Here is a 20,168-nt window from a genome sequence, read left to right as displayed (position 1 = left end):
TTAACCTATTTTCAAAAAGCTATTTCAAAATTGCTTCATTTCCCTATGATAAGGCTGTTCAAATGCATCCTGTGCTCCCATGCAGGTCCTTTGTAAGATTCAAAATCATAAGGAATCCTAAGATTTATAAACAGTTCTTAGTAAGTGGCCAATAGATACAGCTATGTATCTTCTGTCATGCTGGTTTTGGGGATACTTTTAAAAGGACAGGCCAGAGGAGAGCTAGCAGGCACACTGACTCACAGTACTGCATCTGATTCTCAGCAGCCCTGGTCAGGGTAAGGACGCCAAAGCAACTGTGTAGGAATCTGTATTGAGCATTACCCTATAAGGGTTTATACATGTAAAGGAAATGTGAAAATGTTTACTGATATAAATTTATCTCACTTTTTACTTATGGCACTATTTTAATGTAATTAACATTATAGTGGAGCTCAAAAATTCCTATTGCAACCTAGTGATTGAATATAATACAACTATTTTAGCTTACAGTCATTTATTCTGTATTGTGGTCAAAGTAGAAATTGGCCAAAGGCAGTACACATGTGCAGATGTCATAGTTTACTACCGACGCTGACTGTAGGTTCAGTATTACATACGTTAATTCTTACAGAACCTGGACCAGAGTCAGCATGGTTGTGGTGGTTTTTTATGCAGAGATTCTATAGTTTACTTGTTGAGAGAAAGGGCTTTGCAGTCAGACATTTCTAGAATAAATTCCAGATTTATCACATACCAACTACTGCCACAGACTGTTTTATGATGGAGATATGTTCTGAGCAATGTGTCATCAGGCAATTCCATCACTGTGTGAACGTCATAGAGTGACTTACACAAACCTAGATGTTACAGCCTATTGCTCCTACGCTACAAGCCCGTACAGCACATCACTACAGAAACAGTACAAGATTAAGTCAAGCACAAGAGAAACTGATGCAATCAAGAAAATGCCGTAAACACAGGATGTATGAGGCTGCTGCCAGTTTAAACACGGCATGCTGTTTTACAGCAAACCTTTTTTGTTTGTAAGTAGAAAGAGTAGACTCTACTATATTTCGTTATTTTTAAATACATAAACCAGTAACACAGTCATTATCAAGTATTATGTACTGTACGTAATTGTCTGTGTTGTAGTATCAAACCACTTGGCAGCGCAGAAGGTTTATACCAGCATCACCACAAATAGGTGAGAGATGTGCTGTAATGCCGGGTCACGCAATTGGAATTTTTCAGCTCCATTGTAATACATGGTCTGTTGTATGTGGTGCTTGACTGCCCCTGAACAAAAACCTCTCTGAGCCCCAGGTTCATCATCTATAAAATGGGGACAAAAATACTTGAAACGGTTAAGAGGAAAGATTAAGATAATGTACAGAAAGTGCTAGCTCAGAGGAAGCTCCTGATAAATGGCACTCACGCTGGAAAAACTCAATAGCCTAGAACACCCCCAGCAGCCAGGAACGCGATCTGGCAGAACAGAGAGCTGAAGGTCCCCGTGCACACCGCTTGCTGCCCAGGCCTTGGGTCACGTGTAAGACAAAACCCTCAGACATTCCAGAAGGCCCTGAAAAGCTTCTCTGAGTGTCAACTGTTAGTGTTAATAAAAATATACAAATTGGACACAACAAAAAATTTAGTTGGGGAATTGGTCCTCTCATCCCAATTTCTAAAATTATTTCACTTATTTAGGTTTATTAAAATGAACTCCTAACACAGACACCGGTTACTGGTCCACGCTGGGTGCAGCTGAATCCACATGGGAAGCCACTTACCTCCAGGCTTACTAAGACAAGTCGACCCCTGTTTATGTTACCTAACTGACAGGCTGTCCTTTTTTAATGAACATTAATTGGGAGGCTTTTAATTTTTAAAACACTTGGGTTGTCACGATGACTCTGGGATGCCACTGGCATTTACGGTCTGGGGTCAGAGACTGCACATTGCAGTATGCAGTACTACCCAAAATGGCAGTAGCATGTACCACGAAAAACCCTGGAACTGAATATTCAGGCTGTTTCCAATGGTAATTTTAACGTGGCTATTGCTATATTTAATGTTATTTTTACTATAGTTTACATGGTGAAGGGAGACCCAGGAATTATAAAACATGGTGTTTGCCCTCTAGGATCTAACCATCTATAGTCCAGAAAAGACTGGTAGATAAAAAATAAACACTACAGCCCTAACCGGTTTGGCTCAGTGGATAGAGCGTCGGCCTTTGGACTCAAGGGTCCCAGGTTCGATTCAGGTCAAGGGCATGTACCTCGGTTGCGGGCACGTACCCAGTGGGGAGTGTGCAGGAGGCAGCTGATCGATGTTTCTCTCTCATCGATGTTTCTGACTCTCTCTATCCCTCTCCCTTCCTCTCTGTAAAAAAATCAATAAAATATATTTTAAAAAATAAATAAATAAACACTACAAAGAAGCAAAGCATTAGAGGGGTCAGAGACAATTATAACTAAATTATGACAGAGCTAATTTCTGGTAGGGATTCATGCAAGTGATGGTCAAAGATGGGCCCTCAAGAATGGGTAGGATTTGTTAGGTAGAGGGAAGTGTATGATCTTAAACGTAAAGTGGGAAAGTACAGGGCAAGTTCAGAAAATAGCAGGTTAGTGATGAAAGTGGACCACGGTTTGTATATGGCAACATATAGGGAGAAAAGATGGGCAAAGTCATGACTTTGGACATCTCCATAAGGGAAAGAATAAAAAAGCAGAGTGAGCCAAGCACACAAAAGGAAATAGAAAGAAAGTAAAGAGAAGACACTAAACAGTAGTGTATCTAAAGTCAGCGGATAAGATGCTTCTAAACTATCATCATCAGCTCAGCAACAGCCACGAGGAGCTCCACATCCAGAGCCCCTGAGAAGCCAGGTGGAGGCAGGAGCCGGGGCTGGGAAGCAGAGGCGCGAGCTGGCCATTCACTCGCCATTGATCAATGCGCATAGAAAGTAAAGTCTTTTACTTCAGGAACAAGTCTTTCCTTACAGAGAGAAGAACACTAGGGCTTGTAAACAGAAAAAGAAGAACCAGAGAAAAGACATCTTGATGCTGATTCCAGAACCGTAGAGCAAAACCACAAGTTGGGAGGTTGGTCAGACAGGAGGTGAGGGGGCGTTGTCACTGAACTATCCTCGTGAGCCAGAGTTTCATTAACTGGGGCTACCTTTACCTAAGTGTTTAATGCAGGATTTACAGAGCCTACTTACCGCTCCATTCCCCCTTGCAAGCCTGTGAGCCTGAGGACATACAGAGGGATGGGAGCTACTTGGTGACAAGGACCCAGGGACTGGAGGCAAGGCCAGTTTAATTTCAGGGAGATTAAAACATGCTTATTTTATGCATATTGTTTTTCCCACCTGTCAATCTTTAGAGCAGGGGTCCTCAAACTACGGCCCGTGGGCCACATGCAAATACAAATGTTGTATTTGTTCCCGTTTTGTTTTTTTACTTTAAAATAAGATATGTGCAGTGTGCATAGGAATTTGTTCATAGTTTTTTTTTTAAACTATAGTCCGGCCCTCCAACGGTCTGAGGGACAGTGAACTGGCCCCCTGTTTAAAAAGTTTGAGGACCCCTGCTTTAGAGTATAAGAACAATTTGACCTATATTCAGATTCCCCAAGAGTTCATTTTTTAGCGATAAAGTCTATAAACATACCCAACAGCACATATCATTTAATATATTTTATCTTATTCATGTACATATAACTTACCACGGGATCATACTCCCAAAGTTGGTTGCCTTTTAGGTGGTGGCATTTGAGCATTGTGACTGGGCCGTTGAGTTTGGAGACATCCAAGCAAAGGTCATCCGTCCTAATTTCTTTGTTGGCAGTGTAAGAGAAAACCTGAAAAACAAGCATGCCCCCATGTAAGCCGTCACAGTACAGCCAGTGTTTTATACACCCAATATCTGGAGGGGAAAAAACAAATAATTCAAGAAAAACAATTTTGAACTTTATTAATGTAATAGAGAGTAAGTGACTCAAAAAAGCTACCACTAACTTTACACAGAGGAAAGAAAAAATTCCTATGTACACAATGAGTGTATTGTCAAGGACTGTCATCTGTTTGCGAAAAAGGGCAAAATAAACCTCACGCACAGCAACGTAAATACAGTTCTCACAAGGGGCCTTTTACAAATGTTTCACTTAAAAATAATCATTAGATTGAAGGCTCCCTTTTCCTAAAGGTCTTTATTATTTTCTACTTAAATGTAGGAAAGTATTTCCTGAATGACATCATGAGATTAAATGAACAGAAAAATCTGAAAATTATCCCTTTAAAGCTTTACTAAAATACTCACCTGATTGCCTCCCATACCGTGACAGTTAAAGATTCCAACTTTTTCATTCTCTTTTCTAGCCATGTTATCAAGACACTGATTTGTTTCTACATTGCGTATCTATGGGACAGAGAATAACGCAAACATCAGAAGGGAAAGAGATTAACCAGACGCATAGGTACAGATACGCACACATTAAAATCAATCTAAACTTTACTATAAAACAACCTCAGACGCATGACAAGGGCTATGAGTTTGGGGGGGTGGAGGAGCAGCAGCAGCGGAATTCACTGTCTACCTAAAATTTTGGGGTCTAGAGAGGTCTTACTCATGTTTGTGTTTCAGAGAGAAATCCTTAAAATTCTTATTTCTTTCCCCCCCCAAGCTTTTCTTCTGGGATTTGTATTTAGTTCAATAAGCTCTATTTTGCCTAATAATTTAAAGCAATTTAACAACTCCCGTGGATACAATAATTTTGACGACTACTCTGATGAGCTCTTAGGCTACTCAATGGGGATACTTTCTAATCAGAGTTTGGAGCTTGGCTTCACGGGGAGTATAATCATGGTGTGGTGCAAACACCACTCTTTCGTTAGATGACCATCAGTTACATAAAAGGAATTTAAGCCAGTTATCAAAATCAGGAAGAGTATTTTAAGCAATGCCCCTTGATATGTTTGTTTCTCTGAATTGCTGCAGTTTAAAAGCATATTGTGAATAGACATTTGAAAGTCCTCAATCTATTCCTATGGATGTTAGCAGGTAGGCCAAAGGGAGATACAGTGGGGCCTTGACTTACGAGTGTCCCGACTAACGAGTTTTTCAAGACACGAGGCGTCTCTCGGCCGATTTTTTGCTTTGAGTTGCGAGCTAAAATTCAGGTTACGAGCCAGCTTCAGATACCCCACCGCTAGTTGGCGCAGCGAACGTCACAGTGAACCCCACATCAGCAGCCCAGCATCACGTGTCTCACTCGTTCACTTTAATGATTTGACATACAAGTAATTTGAGTTTCGAGCTTGGTCACGGAACGACTTAAACTCGTAAGTCAAGGCCCCACTGTATATGACAAACCACACCTGTCATGTCGTGTAGACAGAAAAAAATGTAACTAGTTTTGTGTGGTAGATGAAGTGGGGATAAAGTTAAAACCACAAATAAGCCATTTTTTATAAACAAATGTACAGTCTACATATTATTCCAATATTGTGTAAGGCACTAACAAGCCCATATGCATTATTATAAAGATGCAAAGACATAGGTGTGAAAAACTATTATTCACGGCTGTCAGGAATAGGAACTGGGATTTTGGCATAAGTGGGACCTGGGCTTCAATCCAAATGACCCAAACCTTCTGAGATCAATTTCCTAACAGTACCTGGGAGGTACCTGGCTCTGTGCTGGGATAGGTAATACAATGCACATCCACGTATCTATTCAGAGTCTAGCTCAGAAATAGTAACAATCTGCTATTCCTCCCATCTCAAAGTCAGTTCATATAAGACAGGATTTTCCCAAGTATAATGCTGATAGTTGGAAAATACAGACTGACATAAAATGTACAGGCATGTTATCAGGAAGAAGAGAAATTATAGGAAAGAATTTAAGAGTGGTTAATGTAAGGATGTTCTAGTCCAGTGGTCAGCAAACTGCGGCTCGCGAGCCACATGCGGCTCTTTGGCCCCTTGAGTGTGGCTTTTCCACAAAATACCGACTTCTGCGCATGGGCCACAAAGTTTCAATCGCACTGTACGTGTGCGCCTGCACGTGGTATTTTGTGGAAGAGCCACACTCAAGGGGCCAAAGAGCCGCATGTGGCTCACGAGCCGTGGTTTGCCGACCACGGTTCTAGTCAAATATTGCCTTTGTTGGATTTCTAAAAAAAAAAAAAAAAAAAAAGACAAAAACTAGAAAAAAAAAGTGAGAACCTCCTGACAAGTTAGGATTTTGAAGTGTAATCTAAGGAAAAGATGGGCTAGCTTCTGGGTTCTCCCGCGCTTAGAGGGCTCTGTCCCATCTCTGGTTTACATACAGATAGATCCACAAGAAGTGCTCAGTAGTCTTATTACACTATGAATTTCTTCTGGTTTATTCACATTTCAAGTGATATTTTGATGACTATCTTGGAAAGAGAAACAAGAGAAGTCCCCTTCTTTGGTAACACAGTACTTGAAGATTACTAGGATTTCCAATACCAACTGAGATTCTAAATTATTGAGTCACCTCAAACTAAAAGACCGATTTGCTATAGAAAAAGAAGGGAGCTCTTCTCATTGGGAGTAGATACTCCTGAATATAAATGTTCTCCTGATGTTCTCCTTAATGGAGCAGAAAATAACTACTGACAGGATGGTTGGGAATTTGATGTAATACATCCCTAAGAAAGTTGTTTTAGGATGTACATTTTCTAAATCACTTGAGAGTAAAGATGATTATGGAAGATATACAGCAGTTATGAGTTTTTAATTCGCTGGGTTTGACAAGCAAATATGAACAACTCAACTTTAGGGCCTGGGAAGGGTGAAATTTATGGAATGATGGCAAGATCGATGAACAGCCTCCTGTATTGGCTATTGTGTTAATGTCCCCACCTTTGTCCAACAGAACTTTCTATGATGATGGAAATGCTTTATATCTGTGCCACCCAATATGGAGCCACCAGCCACAGGTGCCTAGTGTGACTGAGGCATTGATTTTGAATTTAATTTAAACAGCCACATGTGGCTACTGGCTACAACACTGGCTGTGCAGGACTACATGCTGACACACAGGAAAAAGTCTTCCACCTTTTGTGAGGGCTACTTGTCAATGAGAGAAACGGTGCACAAGCTGGCTAGGAAGCTGCTACCACAGCCTGGGCCCTCTGTGGAGGCACTTGGAAGGCCCAAGTTAGTAGACATCCTAGGGCAGCCATGGGCAAACTACGGCCCGCGGGCCGGATCCGGCCCATTTGAAATGAATGAAACTAAAAAAAAAAGACCGTACCCTTTTATGTAATGATGATTACTTTGAATTTATATTAGTTCACACAAACACTCCATCCATGCTTTTGTTCCGGCCCTCCAGTCCAGTTTAAGAACCCATTGTGGCCCTCAAGTCAAAAAGTTTGCCCACCCCTGTCCTAGGGGATCTAAATTATGTCAAAGGGGAAGGTTTGTAGACGAATGGTCCTTTTTATAGGATTTCTTTATGACTGAATAATACCAGTCATAGAACCAGAACTGCCAATGAGCCAAACCAAAACAGTTGTAGGCACCATGTACAACTAATTGTGACACTGCCTGGAGAAGTTACGGTCAGTCTAGAGGCTGGCTAACCCACTAGGGGTCTGAATTCCTTGCTTTTTGTGGTGGTTGTTTAGAATATTCATCTCCTGGATTAACAGCTATTAGATATCACAATGGAACACATTTATTCAGTTCCAGGCCCTACAGGAGCTTAGGAGAGTTGGGCTCAGTGAAATCAGAGATGAAGTTTACACTTTCCAATTTCCCTTCCTACTCTGAAAGCCTGTGATTCCAGGTCTCCCGGGCCCGAGTCTGACAAAAGACCCGTGAAGGCTAGGTTCCAGGCTGTCGTGAAGGAGGCTCACGCAGGCAGAGCTCTGATCACAAGCTTGAGAACGCCTGGCCCCGGCCCGGTAATCAGCTTTCATCTGCGTAGTGTGGCTTGCCATGAAGGGTACACAAGAGTAAGCCAGCTGCTTAGCTAAGAACAAGCAGGCCACAGAGGGTTAAATCTGTTCCTTATAGAGAAAGCCAGCTGGCAAGAGGCAGGTAAAAGACAAGTTTGCTTTGGCAATCGTCTGCTATGGGTTAGACAAGTGGCTCTTTGTAATACACCTATATTCTGGCTCAGCTAACAACGCCCAGGTGTTGTCCAAAACTGGGTCAGTTGAAAGGGAAAGAACACCTTTTCATTCTTTATTCTAAAGGCAAGTGACAGGAGCAACTGCTATGAATCTTCCCATGGCACATCACCTTCCCCGGGCCTTTCTCGACCTGAATGAGGCTACAGCAAAGGGAACAGATGCTCATTAATGAGGCAACACACTCCACATCACTTATTTGAGGGTGAATTCCTTAAAGCACAACGACATTCAGAGGTAGGGAACTTTCAGCCCCGAAGCAGCCTCAGTAACTACTAAGGACGACACGGGAGAAAACACAACCAGGTTGAAACTGCTCTAGCTCACCACCATCGGCTCCCTCTGGGATCTATTTGCTCCCACATCCTGTTTCTAATTGACATCTTTTCCCCAATCCCCATCCCCAATACCACCTCTTCCCTCTTATATGAGCACACAAGTCATTAGAACTTCCTCACACTTCCACCACAAACCACCAGCTTCTTCTCCCCCCAAATCTACAACTGGCCGGCACTAGCCCATTCCCTCTACCTTCTTCCCAGTTCCAATGGATGAACTGCCTTCTCCCCTGCCCCCACCTCTCCCTCCCCTGTGCACTGCAGGTATCCCTCCCATCCCTCCCACATAACTCCTGCAATCAGTGGCTTGATTTGAGCATATTCACATTTTCTTTTTTGGGTCATTTGCATTAGCACAGTTTCATCATAGCAAAAATAAACAACAACAAAAATTCTTCCTTAACCTCATATTCCCCTCCAGCAACCACCCATCACTCTGCTCTTTTTTCTGTAACAAAATTTCTTCCAAGACTTGTCCACTCATGATCTCCACTTCCTTTTCTCCCTCAATCCCTTGAAGCCATCAGGGACTTTGTCCCTACCAATCTCCATGGGACCCCTCCTGACACAGATTCCTTGATTTGACCAGACCTCTCAGTTAAAGAAAAGGACCTGGATTTCCCATCCACAGAGCACAGTTTGGGCTGGAGGCAGAATGGGACACTTTAAGAATACTGTGGATTAGGGCACATGTCTCTCTCACATCAAACCCTATACTATGGGCACCCATAAAGATACAAAGGCCAAACTCCAAAGCACAACTAACTGTGTTAATTATAAGCATCAAGAAGCACATTATTTCAGGTTTAAAGAAAACTTGTTGCCGAATTCTAAGAGCAATGACTAAAGGCATCATCAGAAACAAACATGCTACCAACATTCTTTCCATCGCCCCACCCAAAATGAGATTTAGAACTCACAAAGGAAAAATAATGAGTATTAAAAATACAATTAATTATCAATGGCCTTGCAAGTTTCCTTGTCAGTTCTTTATAATTTATTATATTTACTTTGAAGTTCTTCAAGTTTTGATTCAGGCTAATTAACATTAGGACATTAGCTTTAGGAATATATGGTTTCAACTAAATGGGTCAGTTTGTTAAAATTAGAAGTCTATGGAAGACACTAATATGTTGTAACAAGAGTCCAACTATGGAAGGCTAGGGGTAGAGCATTCTTATTTTAAGGAAATACAATAAAAAAACAATAAGGTTTCAAGTTATGAGGTAGACTGTCAACTAATAAGAATTTCCCCACACCTATGATTATGTAATTTTAATATGAAGGTACTTCTTGTTGGACGTTTAACCTCTATTGATTTTGATGTGAGAATATAATAACCACATAGAACACTTTTTTTTTTTTTACCTCTCCCAAAGAGAAATAGTGACGTGGAATCTGCGAATCAGGATAAATATTCTCTAGGTACCAAGAGAAAGGTTTGCATTGGAGTTTGTGTCTTAGACCAAGTCTTGATGCTATATCTCCATAATCTACCTTCGTAACACCTGTTAAAAGAAATGAGTGATTGAATTATTGATGTTCTATCGGTAGCATATTTCTATTTATGTATTACATCTAACTAAGCCAGATGATGGGGAAAGTGGCACCATTTTGGTGATGTGTGACTATTCAAGTGATATACCATAGATCCACTTCCCAAAGTATAAAATGAGGAAATAAATTTAATTTTTCTTTGGAAAAAATGTACTAATATATGTGAGAATGGTATACTTGCTAATAATAATACAAATGTAAGTTATATGGGATCAGAAAACTTTACTATGTTAAGGCAAAAACAAAAATCAAGATTTATTTTGCCCAAATAAATGTCGAGGAGGGAATGGTAACACTGCCAGGCAGATTCCCAGCTCATCGAACAGCTACTCACACACAACTGAAGGTGAGACAAACGTCTGGAGAAAAGTCCCCGGAGGCATGCTACCACTGGGCTCGGACTGGCTTGGAGTTCTCAGCACTTCACATCAACGTTCAATGTCGCAGTTAGGTAACAACACACCTAACACCTGGACTACCAGTAATTTCTACAATACTGACCTGGATAACTTATTATTGTTAATAATATACCAGGCATTCTGCTAAACACTCTATTTTCTTTATTCCTCACTCGAGGATATGCTTTTATTGATTTTGAAAGAAACAGTGATGTGAGAGAAACCACTGATTGGTGCCTCCTGTATGTACTCCAACCAAAGACCAAACCCACAACCTTTTTTGGTGTACGGGACAATGCTCCAACCAACCAAGCCACCCAGCCAGGGCTGCTACGTGCTTTTTATACTGTGTGATTTCATTTATTTCTTACAATGATTTATGTAGGTAAGTGTTTCACCTCTGCTCAAAGCTTTTTCTACCTCTTCTTACCTCTCCTCAGAAGGAAGATCAGGGACAAGCAAGTTAGTCTTGTATTTCTAATGTAAAATAATGCTAACCTGGAGAAATTATATAGAAGAAATTCTTGAATTCATCCATCCACACTTCTGCAAGGCGTCTGTTATTTTTGTTGATAATCTGTCCTGTGCCTCCCGGAAACGTGTAAGGTGTAGCTTTCCGAAACACGTGTCCAACATGTGAGCAAGTAACGATCTCCAGGGTGCCTCCACATTGCCAAATCTGAACACAACACCAGAGAAGACTCGTTTTAAACAGTGATTGTTGAAAAAGAAATCTGTTCGCATCTGCTGAATCTCATGCTTGAAATTTCACAGGCGTATAGTAGAGCACCAGTGACATGATCCTTTTAAAACCATGCTTCCTCGGGAGCAAATCTTTCTCTAATTTTTGGTTCTGATTAAACCAGAAGGTGAAGGTTAAATTCAAAAAAGATAGGCTAAAGGCTAAATACAGAAACGATAATGAGCTCTAGAGCAGTATTTTCCTAACTGCAGACCATGACTCATAAAAGGATCATAAATTCAAATTTGATGAATTGCAACTAGTACTTGCTAACAAGGACATACTGTTTCATTAAATGTTTATGTGCCATGTGTGTATAATGAATAATGTATTTATTAATATGGTTCATGGTCAAAAACACTTTTGACCACAGAATATTTAGCCAGAGTCCTGTCTGTTCCTCCTCCTCCAAACCTGTGTCACAGCCTGCACATTAAACACAGCCCAGGAATCTCATGAGTTATCCAGGGAGACCGTGACAACACACTCTGTTGTCCTTGTAAGCAAAAACAAAAAGGGGCTAAAAGACAGATCAAGTATGGTTTCCCATGCTTATTTAACCCCTTGAGTGCCAGGGAGCGCGATTGCGCTCCTCCTGTCTTTCGCCAAAAGTGCTGGGAGCGCTATCGCACTCCTTCTGCAGTGTCCAGTTCTAAGTCTGCTTTTATTAGTGATGATGATATTGCTAAATATGTCAATTCTTGCTGTGAAGATGACCGTTTTGTGGAAGATAATGAATATGTAACTTCATTTACTTGCGATTCACAATTTTTTTCCTAAACTGCTGTAAAATCAGCAAAAACGCCTTGGCAATTTTAGCATAGTTCCTAGGATATTGGTTGGCACTCAAAGGGTTAATGAAATTATCCTTTTGCTCCTTTCAAAAAAGTTTCCATAAATTAAAAATCTACCAACTGCTTACAATTTAAATATTCAGTGTGTGTACTTTCACTTTTTCCCAGGATCATAAAGTGAGAGCTGACTAGGATCTCCAAGAGGATCGGAGTCCGAGCCTCCCCTTATATAAGCGGCAGATGGCCACTAAGGAGCGAGCGGGTTCAGATTACAGTGCAGTTGGTGTGGTTTCCACCGTAAGCTGTGTGTCTAAAACTAGGTTATTTGCAGAAATACACAATGTCATTTGAATAACATGTTGACTATTTTTAGAGCTAGCTTGAATTACTTCAGTAACAGAAATTATAAACAAATAGGGAATCTTGTATAAGTTTTATAGGTAGACTATTAAAATAACTGAATTACTTGCTTAAAATAGTTTACAATGAACGCTTAATAGTATAGCCAACTTTTTTATGAAGTCTGGTTGAACTCATACAAGATTAATTTTTTTATTTAGCAATAACATGAATAATTAAACCATATCCATACTTAAGGTTAAGTAGATGACTTTTTCAAAGGGAACTTACCCTAAAGGAAATTTCTAGGTTTTCTCCTCCCCAGATATCCATTCCAGCATCATATGTTCCAATCTCCTGAAAGTAATCTCTGTCTATTGAAAACAGTCCTCCGGCCATGGTAGGTGTTCTGAAATTCAATCATAATACTATACTGTTAATTACAATTTAAATTGACAATCAGTTTTTGTTTTAAAAAGTTGTTTTATAACTGCTTATAATGACAGAATAAATGCTTATTCTCACACTCTTGGGGATTTTCATAGCAGCCTCCAGGGGCTTGCTCTGTTTCTTGCTGTGCTATTTGGTTTTCAGACATGACCTGCACCCTGGTCAGGCCGTCACAGTCCTCCTCTCCACTCCCACAGGCTCATCCTCAGCATCCACCTGGAAACTCCTTAAACTGAAGCTATTTTTCAAAATTCTCTCCACTTGAAAGTGCACCTACACCACAGTTCCTAGCAACTCTAAAAGCGGCTATGGCAACCCACTAGACTCGTGTGAGCAACTCTAACATACCAGGTTCTAAAGCAGTGGTTCTCAACTTTCCTAATGCCACGACTCTTACACAGTTCCTCATGTTGTGGTGACCCCCAATTTCATTGTTACAAATTGAACATAATTAAAGCATAGTGATTAATCACAAAAACACATATATGTGTTTTCCGATCGTCTTAGGCGACCCCTGTGAAAGGGTCGTTCGACCCCCAGGTTGAGAACTGCTGTTCTAAAGGAAGGCAAATACTGCAAAGACATAAGACTAAACAGGCTGAAATACACGGGACCCTTTCCCTATACCTGACTGGAACCATTAAGGAAAGAAGATGAAGTACAGAATAAAATCTATACATCCTTCAAGGATCATCATCCTGACCACCAAGTATGGTATATCCTTGGCAAGAGAGGAGCTTTGTTCCGCAAAACACGGCCCCCATATGCAGAACAGGTGGGAATATGGAATTAAGCAGAGACATGATAAGAAGGAGGTTTAACTAAATGACTACCAAACATTTGATTTCCTTGAAGAATGAGTGTAAAGAAAAACTAGGCTCTGACTAGAAGAAAACTATGAAGTTTTAGGGAGAAAGACACCATGGAGGTCAAATTTCAGGATGAATTGGGCCGCCTCTGTAACTCCAAAATGTACTCAATCCATGCCCTAGTGAGGTTGGCATATTTGTTTTTCCAGTAGGAATAGTTGTTTCCACACACACACAAAAATATAGGACTTGGTTTGATTTTAGAAGAGAAAAAGAAAGTCTAGTATGGTAGGAGTCAAAGGGAATAGGCCAGCACCCAGAGTGAGTATTTAGTTCAGGGGTTTCTTGACCTGGGTTTGGGGCATCTGTAAGTTTCCTAGAATTATATACTGTATCTTCGGTTTGTATATGTGCACTCCCCTCCTTAGAGGAGACATAGCATTCATTAGATTTTGCAGAGAAGTCCATCATTTACCAAGTGTTTAGGAACCCTTGGCTTAGATGGTGATTTGACTCGTCAGTGTAGGAGTGGAAAATTCCTTTACTAGGAAAGAACTCCAGCAGGCCAGGGGAAGGAGGTCAGAATCATTGACACCTCTTGTGTACTCTGCCAGGACAGGGCTTGAATTCAAGGGGAGGCAGATCTGAGAAGCCCAGGATGGGGAAACCTAAAAGCCTGCTTGTGATGGCACTCTCGATGACTACGGCAACAGCATGTGGATGCAGCTGGGATCAATCCTAGGAAGGCTCAGAAAGCTCAGGCTCTCAGGTTAAAGAGTGTGAATAGCAGGACGGTTATTATCCCTTTCTGGAAAAAAAAAGTCTATATATGACCAAATGTAGAACAAAAGAAAATTCAGAAGTGCACTAATGAAAATTCATTTTTACACATATGTCAATTCTAGTCCTTTTTATATTTAAAACAAGCTTTCTAAACTTTACCAGTCAGTAAATATCATCCAGATGGTGCTAGTCTGAATTTAAAATCTTATTATTTTGGTACAAGAACCCAGTTTTAAGTAATATTTTCACATATTAACACGTATAATTAAGGGGTAGTTTGATTTAAGATCAATATTATTATCCTTAACAACTCAATTAAAGCATAAATTCTGACTTATAGATTTGCAAAATGTTCATATAGGAAAGAGAGAATATATGTATGTCACCATTTTTTGTGTGCACTAGATTTGTATAAGCAAAAAATTCTAATTTTATTAATTGATCAAGGGGAAAATACCTCTTTAAAGTAATAATATATGTGAAAGATGGCTCTTAAATACATATAAGGTACCCATATGTTTCATGTCTCTGAAAATACACTTATAATCCTTATAATTCCCAAAGCTTCACACTCCCCTGCCAATAACACTCTAGGGAAAATGTTTGACAAATTAATTACCTGACAGGAAGAGTCCGGTCACCTTTCCTTCTGTCCATTTCTCTTTGGGGAACAGGGTACCAGCGAAAATTGAGCTTCCAATTGAATCCCCCATAGGTCATATCAGAACCTGCCATGTACTCAAAAGTATCATCACTGATCACGTCGATGATGGGACACACCACTGTTTTCCTGAAATCAGAAAGGCAAATTTAAAAATCTTCCAAAGCTTCCCTTTTTGAGGCCTACTATAACAATAGTACACTAACTGTTTTTAAAATAAGAACATTTCAGAGGGAAGGGGGTGGGGGGGGGAGGTTAACCAAAGAACTTACATGCATATATGGACACAGACAATAGTGCAGTGAAGGCCTGGGGAGGAGGTGAGAGCAGGATGGAGGAGGTCAATGGGGAAGAAAAGGGGATACCTGCTATATATATCCTACCAATGTAACATCATAACTATTTATTTATAATGTTGTGATAACCGTCTATCCCTTTTTCATTCATACTTTTACATTATTTGCCACCAAACCACCACCATTTAGTATTTTTGCTGTGAGCACTGCTAAAAACGTTGCCTCAGGCATTTTCAATGTATAACGAATTGGCCATAAAAATAAAATCACAAGAAAGAGATGTTAAAACATAAGACAAACATGAAAGTGTGGATACAAAAATTAAAACATTTTGTTTAAAATGTGTGTAGTTTCATGGCAATACTGTGCAAATAACTGGGTTTATGTTGTGGATTTGACTCAGGGGAAATGTGGGTTCAACCCTGCGACCTCCAAGAGGGCCCTCGGCCTCTCTCCTGCTGCAGTGTGCACTGGATTGGTATGAACAGAACATTCTCAGATGCTCTAGCTTTGTATAAGGATGCCCTGAATTACTGCTGTGCTTGAAAATAAGAAACCAACTCTTGGGGCAAATCACTGTCATCTGAAAGAAATGTTAACTATTTTTTTAATCTTTATTGTTGAAAGTATTAAAGATGTCCCCTTTCCGCCATTGACCCCTTCTAGCCCACACTTGGCCCTAGCCCCAGGTGAAATGCTAACTATTTTAAGACCACCATGTCTACTTGTCACTGTACAGACATGTGAGGGCTAGCTAAAAGTTATATAAAAATGGGAGTTACTGCAAGAACTTTGTCAATAAGGAAATGACACCAACCAACCAAACCAAAACTGGCAAGCAGTTATCTTTTTTACTACAGTTGATTGATTTGTCAATGGAGAAATGAAATCAAACAAAAATACTCCAAACTGTCAACCAGTTATTTCATCTTTTTTATGGCAAAATTGCCTCACAGCCAATTAGTTACGCAGCAAAATTATTTTTCTTAACAGAAAAAAATCCTCTACAACTCAGCACACTGATTTTTTCTTTGCCAACCCTGACACCTTTTACTTACTTCTTGTATCACTATAAAATCTACAGCTTCTTAATAATCCTGAGGAACAGTACTAATTCATGGCATCCTTATCTTGTTCCACATCTTTTAAAAAACACTTTCAACATTTCTCCATTAACATGATGTTTGCTTGCTAAGGTTTTGTTGTTTTTAAGTTGTCCTTTCTCAGATTAGTAAATTTCCATTCTATAACCGTTTGCTAAGTAATTTTAATTATAAATGGACCCTTATTCTGTACCTACTGAAGTGGTCCCAGAGTTTTAATCAGTTTCAGAAATGTGTTAATGGGGTGTACTATATAAATTGGCTTTATATTAAACTAAATGAATTGATCATGCTATGATATATATGTATGTGTTCATATAAAATATTGTACATATTAATATATATGTGCATATATAATATATATAATTGTCTCCCTCTAAGTTGGACTCAAGTTTGCTGGTATTGTGATATTTTTGTATTAGCATTCCTGAGTAGGTTTGAATATTTTTCAACATATATCTTTTCTGGTTTTCCTGTTAAGGTTATACTAGTTCCATAAAACGAGTTGAGTTGGTTCTCTATTTTCCATATTCTGTGTATAAATTCTTAGGAGAGATCTGTTTCCCCTCTGCCACCCATGCCAAGGTTGAAGCAGGCACATTTTCTCTGGGGTGGTGGGATTTATTTCCCCTCCTCACTTACGCTGAGGTACAGATGACAGGGTCCTCGCTCTAGACAGGTGTTTCCTACTCAGGCAGGGCCAGGCTTTGTCTCCTGTCCTGTCTTTCAAGGCAGAGGCTCAGTGTCCCCAAGTTCAGCGGAAACCGTACAAGTGAAAGCTGGCTTTTGTGTCTGAACTACTCACTTGTTCTCACTTTGAGACCTGCAAAATTTCTTACTTCGCTGCCAAGTCAGTGATGCATTTAAAACTGATTTTTGTATTTACCCAGCATTTAGCTTTCCAGCTGGGAAACTTTCTTGGGATCCTAATCTACCACACAGCCTGAACTGGAAGCTGCTGTGATGATTTCAGCCAATCCCCTTTCTTATTTCGGTTGTCACTTCACAGTGCTTCTCTCCATGGATCCCGTCTCCTGCTTCATCAAGGCTATGTGTTGTCTTTATGCAAGCAAGTATTTCCTAAGTCAGTCACCTATTACTTCCTAAAGCTGTTGTATCTCCTCATGGCCAATGTAGGTACTTCCTGTTCATCTTTGAATGGGTAGAGATTGAGGTCCAGCAATTGCTAACAAACAGAATAGATGTAATGGCTGTGACATGCCCTACGCTCCACGTGACCAGTAAAAGTTTAGCCTGCTAAAATCTAAACCTCAATGTTAAGTTGACACAGACAGGCTCTAGCTCAAACTGCGAGGACAAGCAGAAATTCAACTAATAGAGGTCTAGTAAACTGAAGAGTCAGGTGCTCTCCTGATACACAGAACCAAGTCAGAGCCCAATAATAGACATTCTTTAACAAATGTGCATTAAGAAAGAAGACAATCATGGGCACCCACAGCACCCAATGCTGCTCCTGTGTTATCTAAGGCTAGAGGCCCAGTGCACAAAATGCATGTGGGGGCGGGGGTGTTTCCTCAGTCCAGCCTGCACCCTCTCCAATCCGTGATCCCTCGGGGGATGTCCAACTGCTGGTTTTGGCCTAAACTGGCAGTTGGACATCTCTCTCACAATCCTGGACCGCTGGCTCCTAATTGCTTACCTGCCTGCCTGGTCGCCCCTAACTGTCCCCCCGTTGCCAGCCTGGTCACCCCTAACTGCCACCCCTGTCACCCCTAACTGCCCCCCCGTCACCCCTTACTGCCCTCCCTGCCAGCCTGGTTGCTCCTAAAGCCCCCCTCCCCCACCAGCCTGGTCACCCCTTACTACCCCCCTACTAGCCTGGTTGCCCCCAACATCCCCCCGCCCCCGCCAGCCTAATTGCCCCCAACTGCACACCCCCTTCCCCCCTGCCAGCCTGGTCGCCCCACGCAGCCTGCTTGTTCAGTCGTTTGGTAGTCCCTCACTAACCCCCCTGCTGGCCTAGTCATAGGCAGGCATATTGTGAGGGCGTGAGGGATAATTTGCATATTACCTATTTATTGTATGGGATTATAGTGCTTTTCAGCATTTCAGGATGTAACACGTATCTCCCCATCCTCTTCTACTTCTTCCTGTCCTACATTTCCAGGAAACATGTAGACCAAGTATGTCAAACTCCTGGCCGGCAGGTTGCATGCCTCATTTAATGAGTTTGACATGCCAGCAGTGAGTTTGACATGCCTAAACCAAGATGGGATATCCTGCCTGCTCCAGTGTTGGCTTCACAGAGTAGAGACAAGCAAAGGGTTTTACCCTACTCTTCCTGACTTCACTGTCCATCTCTTCTGCCCCCGCTCAGTGAACAGAGTATATACACAGTATACATCTTAACAGCATGCTTCCTAATCCAGCCTCATTAATAAGAGTTTGCAAACATTCCTTTCAGACTTTAGAATGTGGTCTTCATAATTAGCTTCAGAGGAAAGTGTTATTGTATTATTCACAAATACAGAATTTTGCAACTTACCATGTAGTTTAGGACAAACACACTGAAAACATGTTTACAGACTCCAGAAAATTACCTGTCCTGTTTGATCCTGGCTAAGAGAGGCTCCAGCCACCCCACTGTGCACTCACAGTGAGCATCTAAGAATGTGATCACTTGGCCTTTGGACACAGCGGCTCCTTTTAACCTGGCTCTGATTAATCCAGAACGCTGTTCCATTCGAATTACATGAACTGGTACTTTTAATTTTTTCACATAACTCTCCAGAGGTCTTTTCAAAAAGTCTGAAAAATTAAAGCAAAAATAACATGAAAAACTGAACTGGCGTTATCTAGATGTAAAGCAATTTTGATCTGCAATATTCATTCAACAAATATTTCCTGAGCACTTCAGTGAGGCTCCCTGACTCACAAACCCACTTTGCTAGAGGGTACCAAACCCTTTATCTCCCAAGAGAAAGTACCAGGGCTGCCTCTCCCTTTTTACACAAGGCATCAGGAGGGAGCCTTGGAATTCAGGCTCAAAGACAGGCACGTTACCACATTTCTCTAAGCAGTTCTTAGTCAGGCTCAGTGCTACTTCTTCTAGTTGTGCTTAAGGATCAGGAATAGAAAGAATATAGTTCGAGAGCATTAAATCCAGACCACAATAGAGAACAGGAACGCATATGCAATAGCTGTTAGAGTTCAGAAAATTTTGGGATTTCTTCCAAGGTAGAACTAATTGTCATATTGGTTACTGCAGTCTTTTATTAGTAGTTCTTTTATCCGGAGATAATAATGAAGTCAAGCTCGGAAGGAAAATGGTGGACTGTAATTGCAAGACCAAACAGAGATCCTTAACAGACAAGTAGGCATCAGTAAAAGTGGTTTTAAGAGGAAAGGGCAAGTGAGGAGAAAACGGGGGAAAGAGAAAGGGAAAGGAAGTGGCATATGAAATTAATAGCTATCCTAGAGCCATGCAGACAGAGTTATGACCCTGAGCTAAGGATGTCCTGCCTCCAAAGTACATAATTGACTTTAGAAAGCAAAGAGGATTTTTCAGATCAGGTTATTTTGTGGTATTCATGCTGGAGAAGCTATTGATGGTGGAATGGCCCAATGTCCTTCCAAGTAGCCCCCGCACAGTAGGTATGAGGATAATCTCTCTAGGGAAGGAAACATCTGAGCTGGAACTACTGGAACTCCGATGACTAGCTTTGTCCCATAGGACTCTAATAATGGGAAGGTCACAGGTCAATCAAGGTGTATCATAAG

The 20,168-nt window shown here is 40.9% G+C and overlaps 1 protein-coding gene across 5 annotated transcripts in view; it reads right to left on the bottom strand.

Moving 5' to 3' along the window:
* The window catches only part of GALNT1 (polypeptide N-acetylgalactosaminyltransferase 1), a 78,547-nt gene that overhangs the window by 1,888 nt on the left and 56,491 nt on the right, over positions 1-20,168 (bottom strand). For 4 of the 5 annotated variants that reach the window (XM_059707101.1, XM_059707099.1, XM_059707100.1 and 1 more), the window contains 7 exons: positions 18,989-19,196; positions 14,987-15,157; positions 12,617-12,734; positions 10,949-11,129; positions 9,864-10,003; positions 4,311-4,409; positions 3,718-3,852 (listed from right to left, as the gene is read on the bottom strand). In XM_059707101.1, coding sequence (XP_059563084.1) covers positions 3,718-3,852; positions 4,311-4,409; positions 9,864-10,003; positions 10,949-11,129; positions 12,617-12,734; positions 14,987-15,157; positions 18,989-19,196 — 1,052 coding nt within the window. The remainder of the gene's footprint in view (positions 1-3,717; positions 3,853-4,310; positions 4,410-9,863; positions 10,004-10,948; positions 11,130-12,616; positions 12,735-14,986; positions 15,158-18,988; positions 19,197-20,168) is intronic. The other variant, XM_059707102.1, reaches the window with a different exon arrangement.

This window comes from Myotis daubentonii, chromosome 8 (assembly GCF_963259705.1).
Source record: "Myotis daubentonii chromosome 8, mMyoDau2.1, whole genome shotgun sequence".
Lineage (NCBI taxonomy): Eukaryota > Metazoa > Chordata > Mammalia > Chiroptera > Vespertilionidae > Myotis > Myotis daubentonii.
Note: the sequence above shows the minus strand (reverse complement) of the source record. Positions and strands in the feature narration are given on the sequence as shown.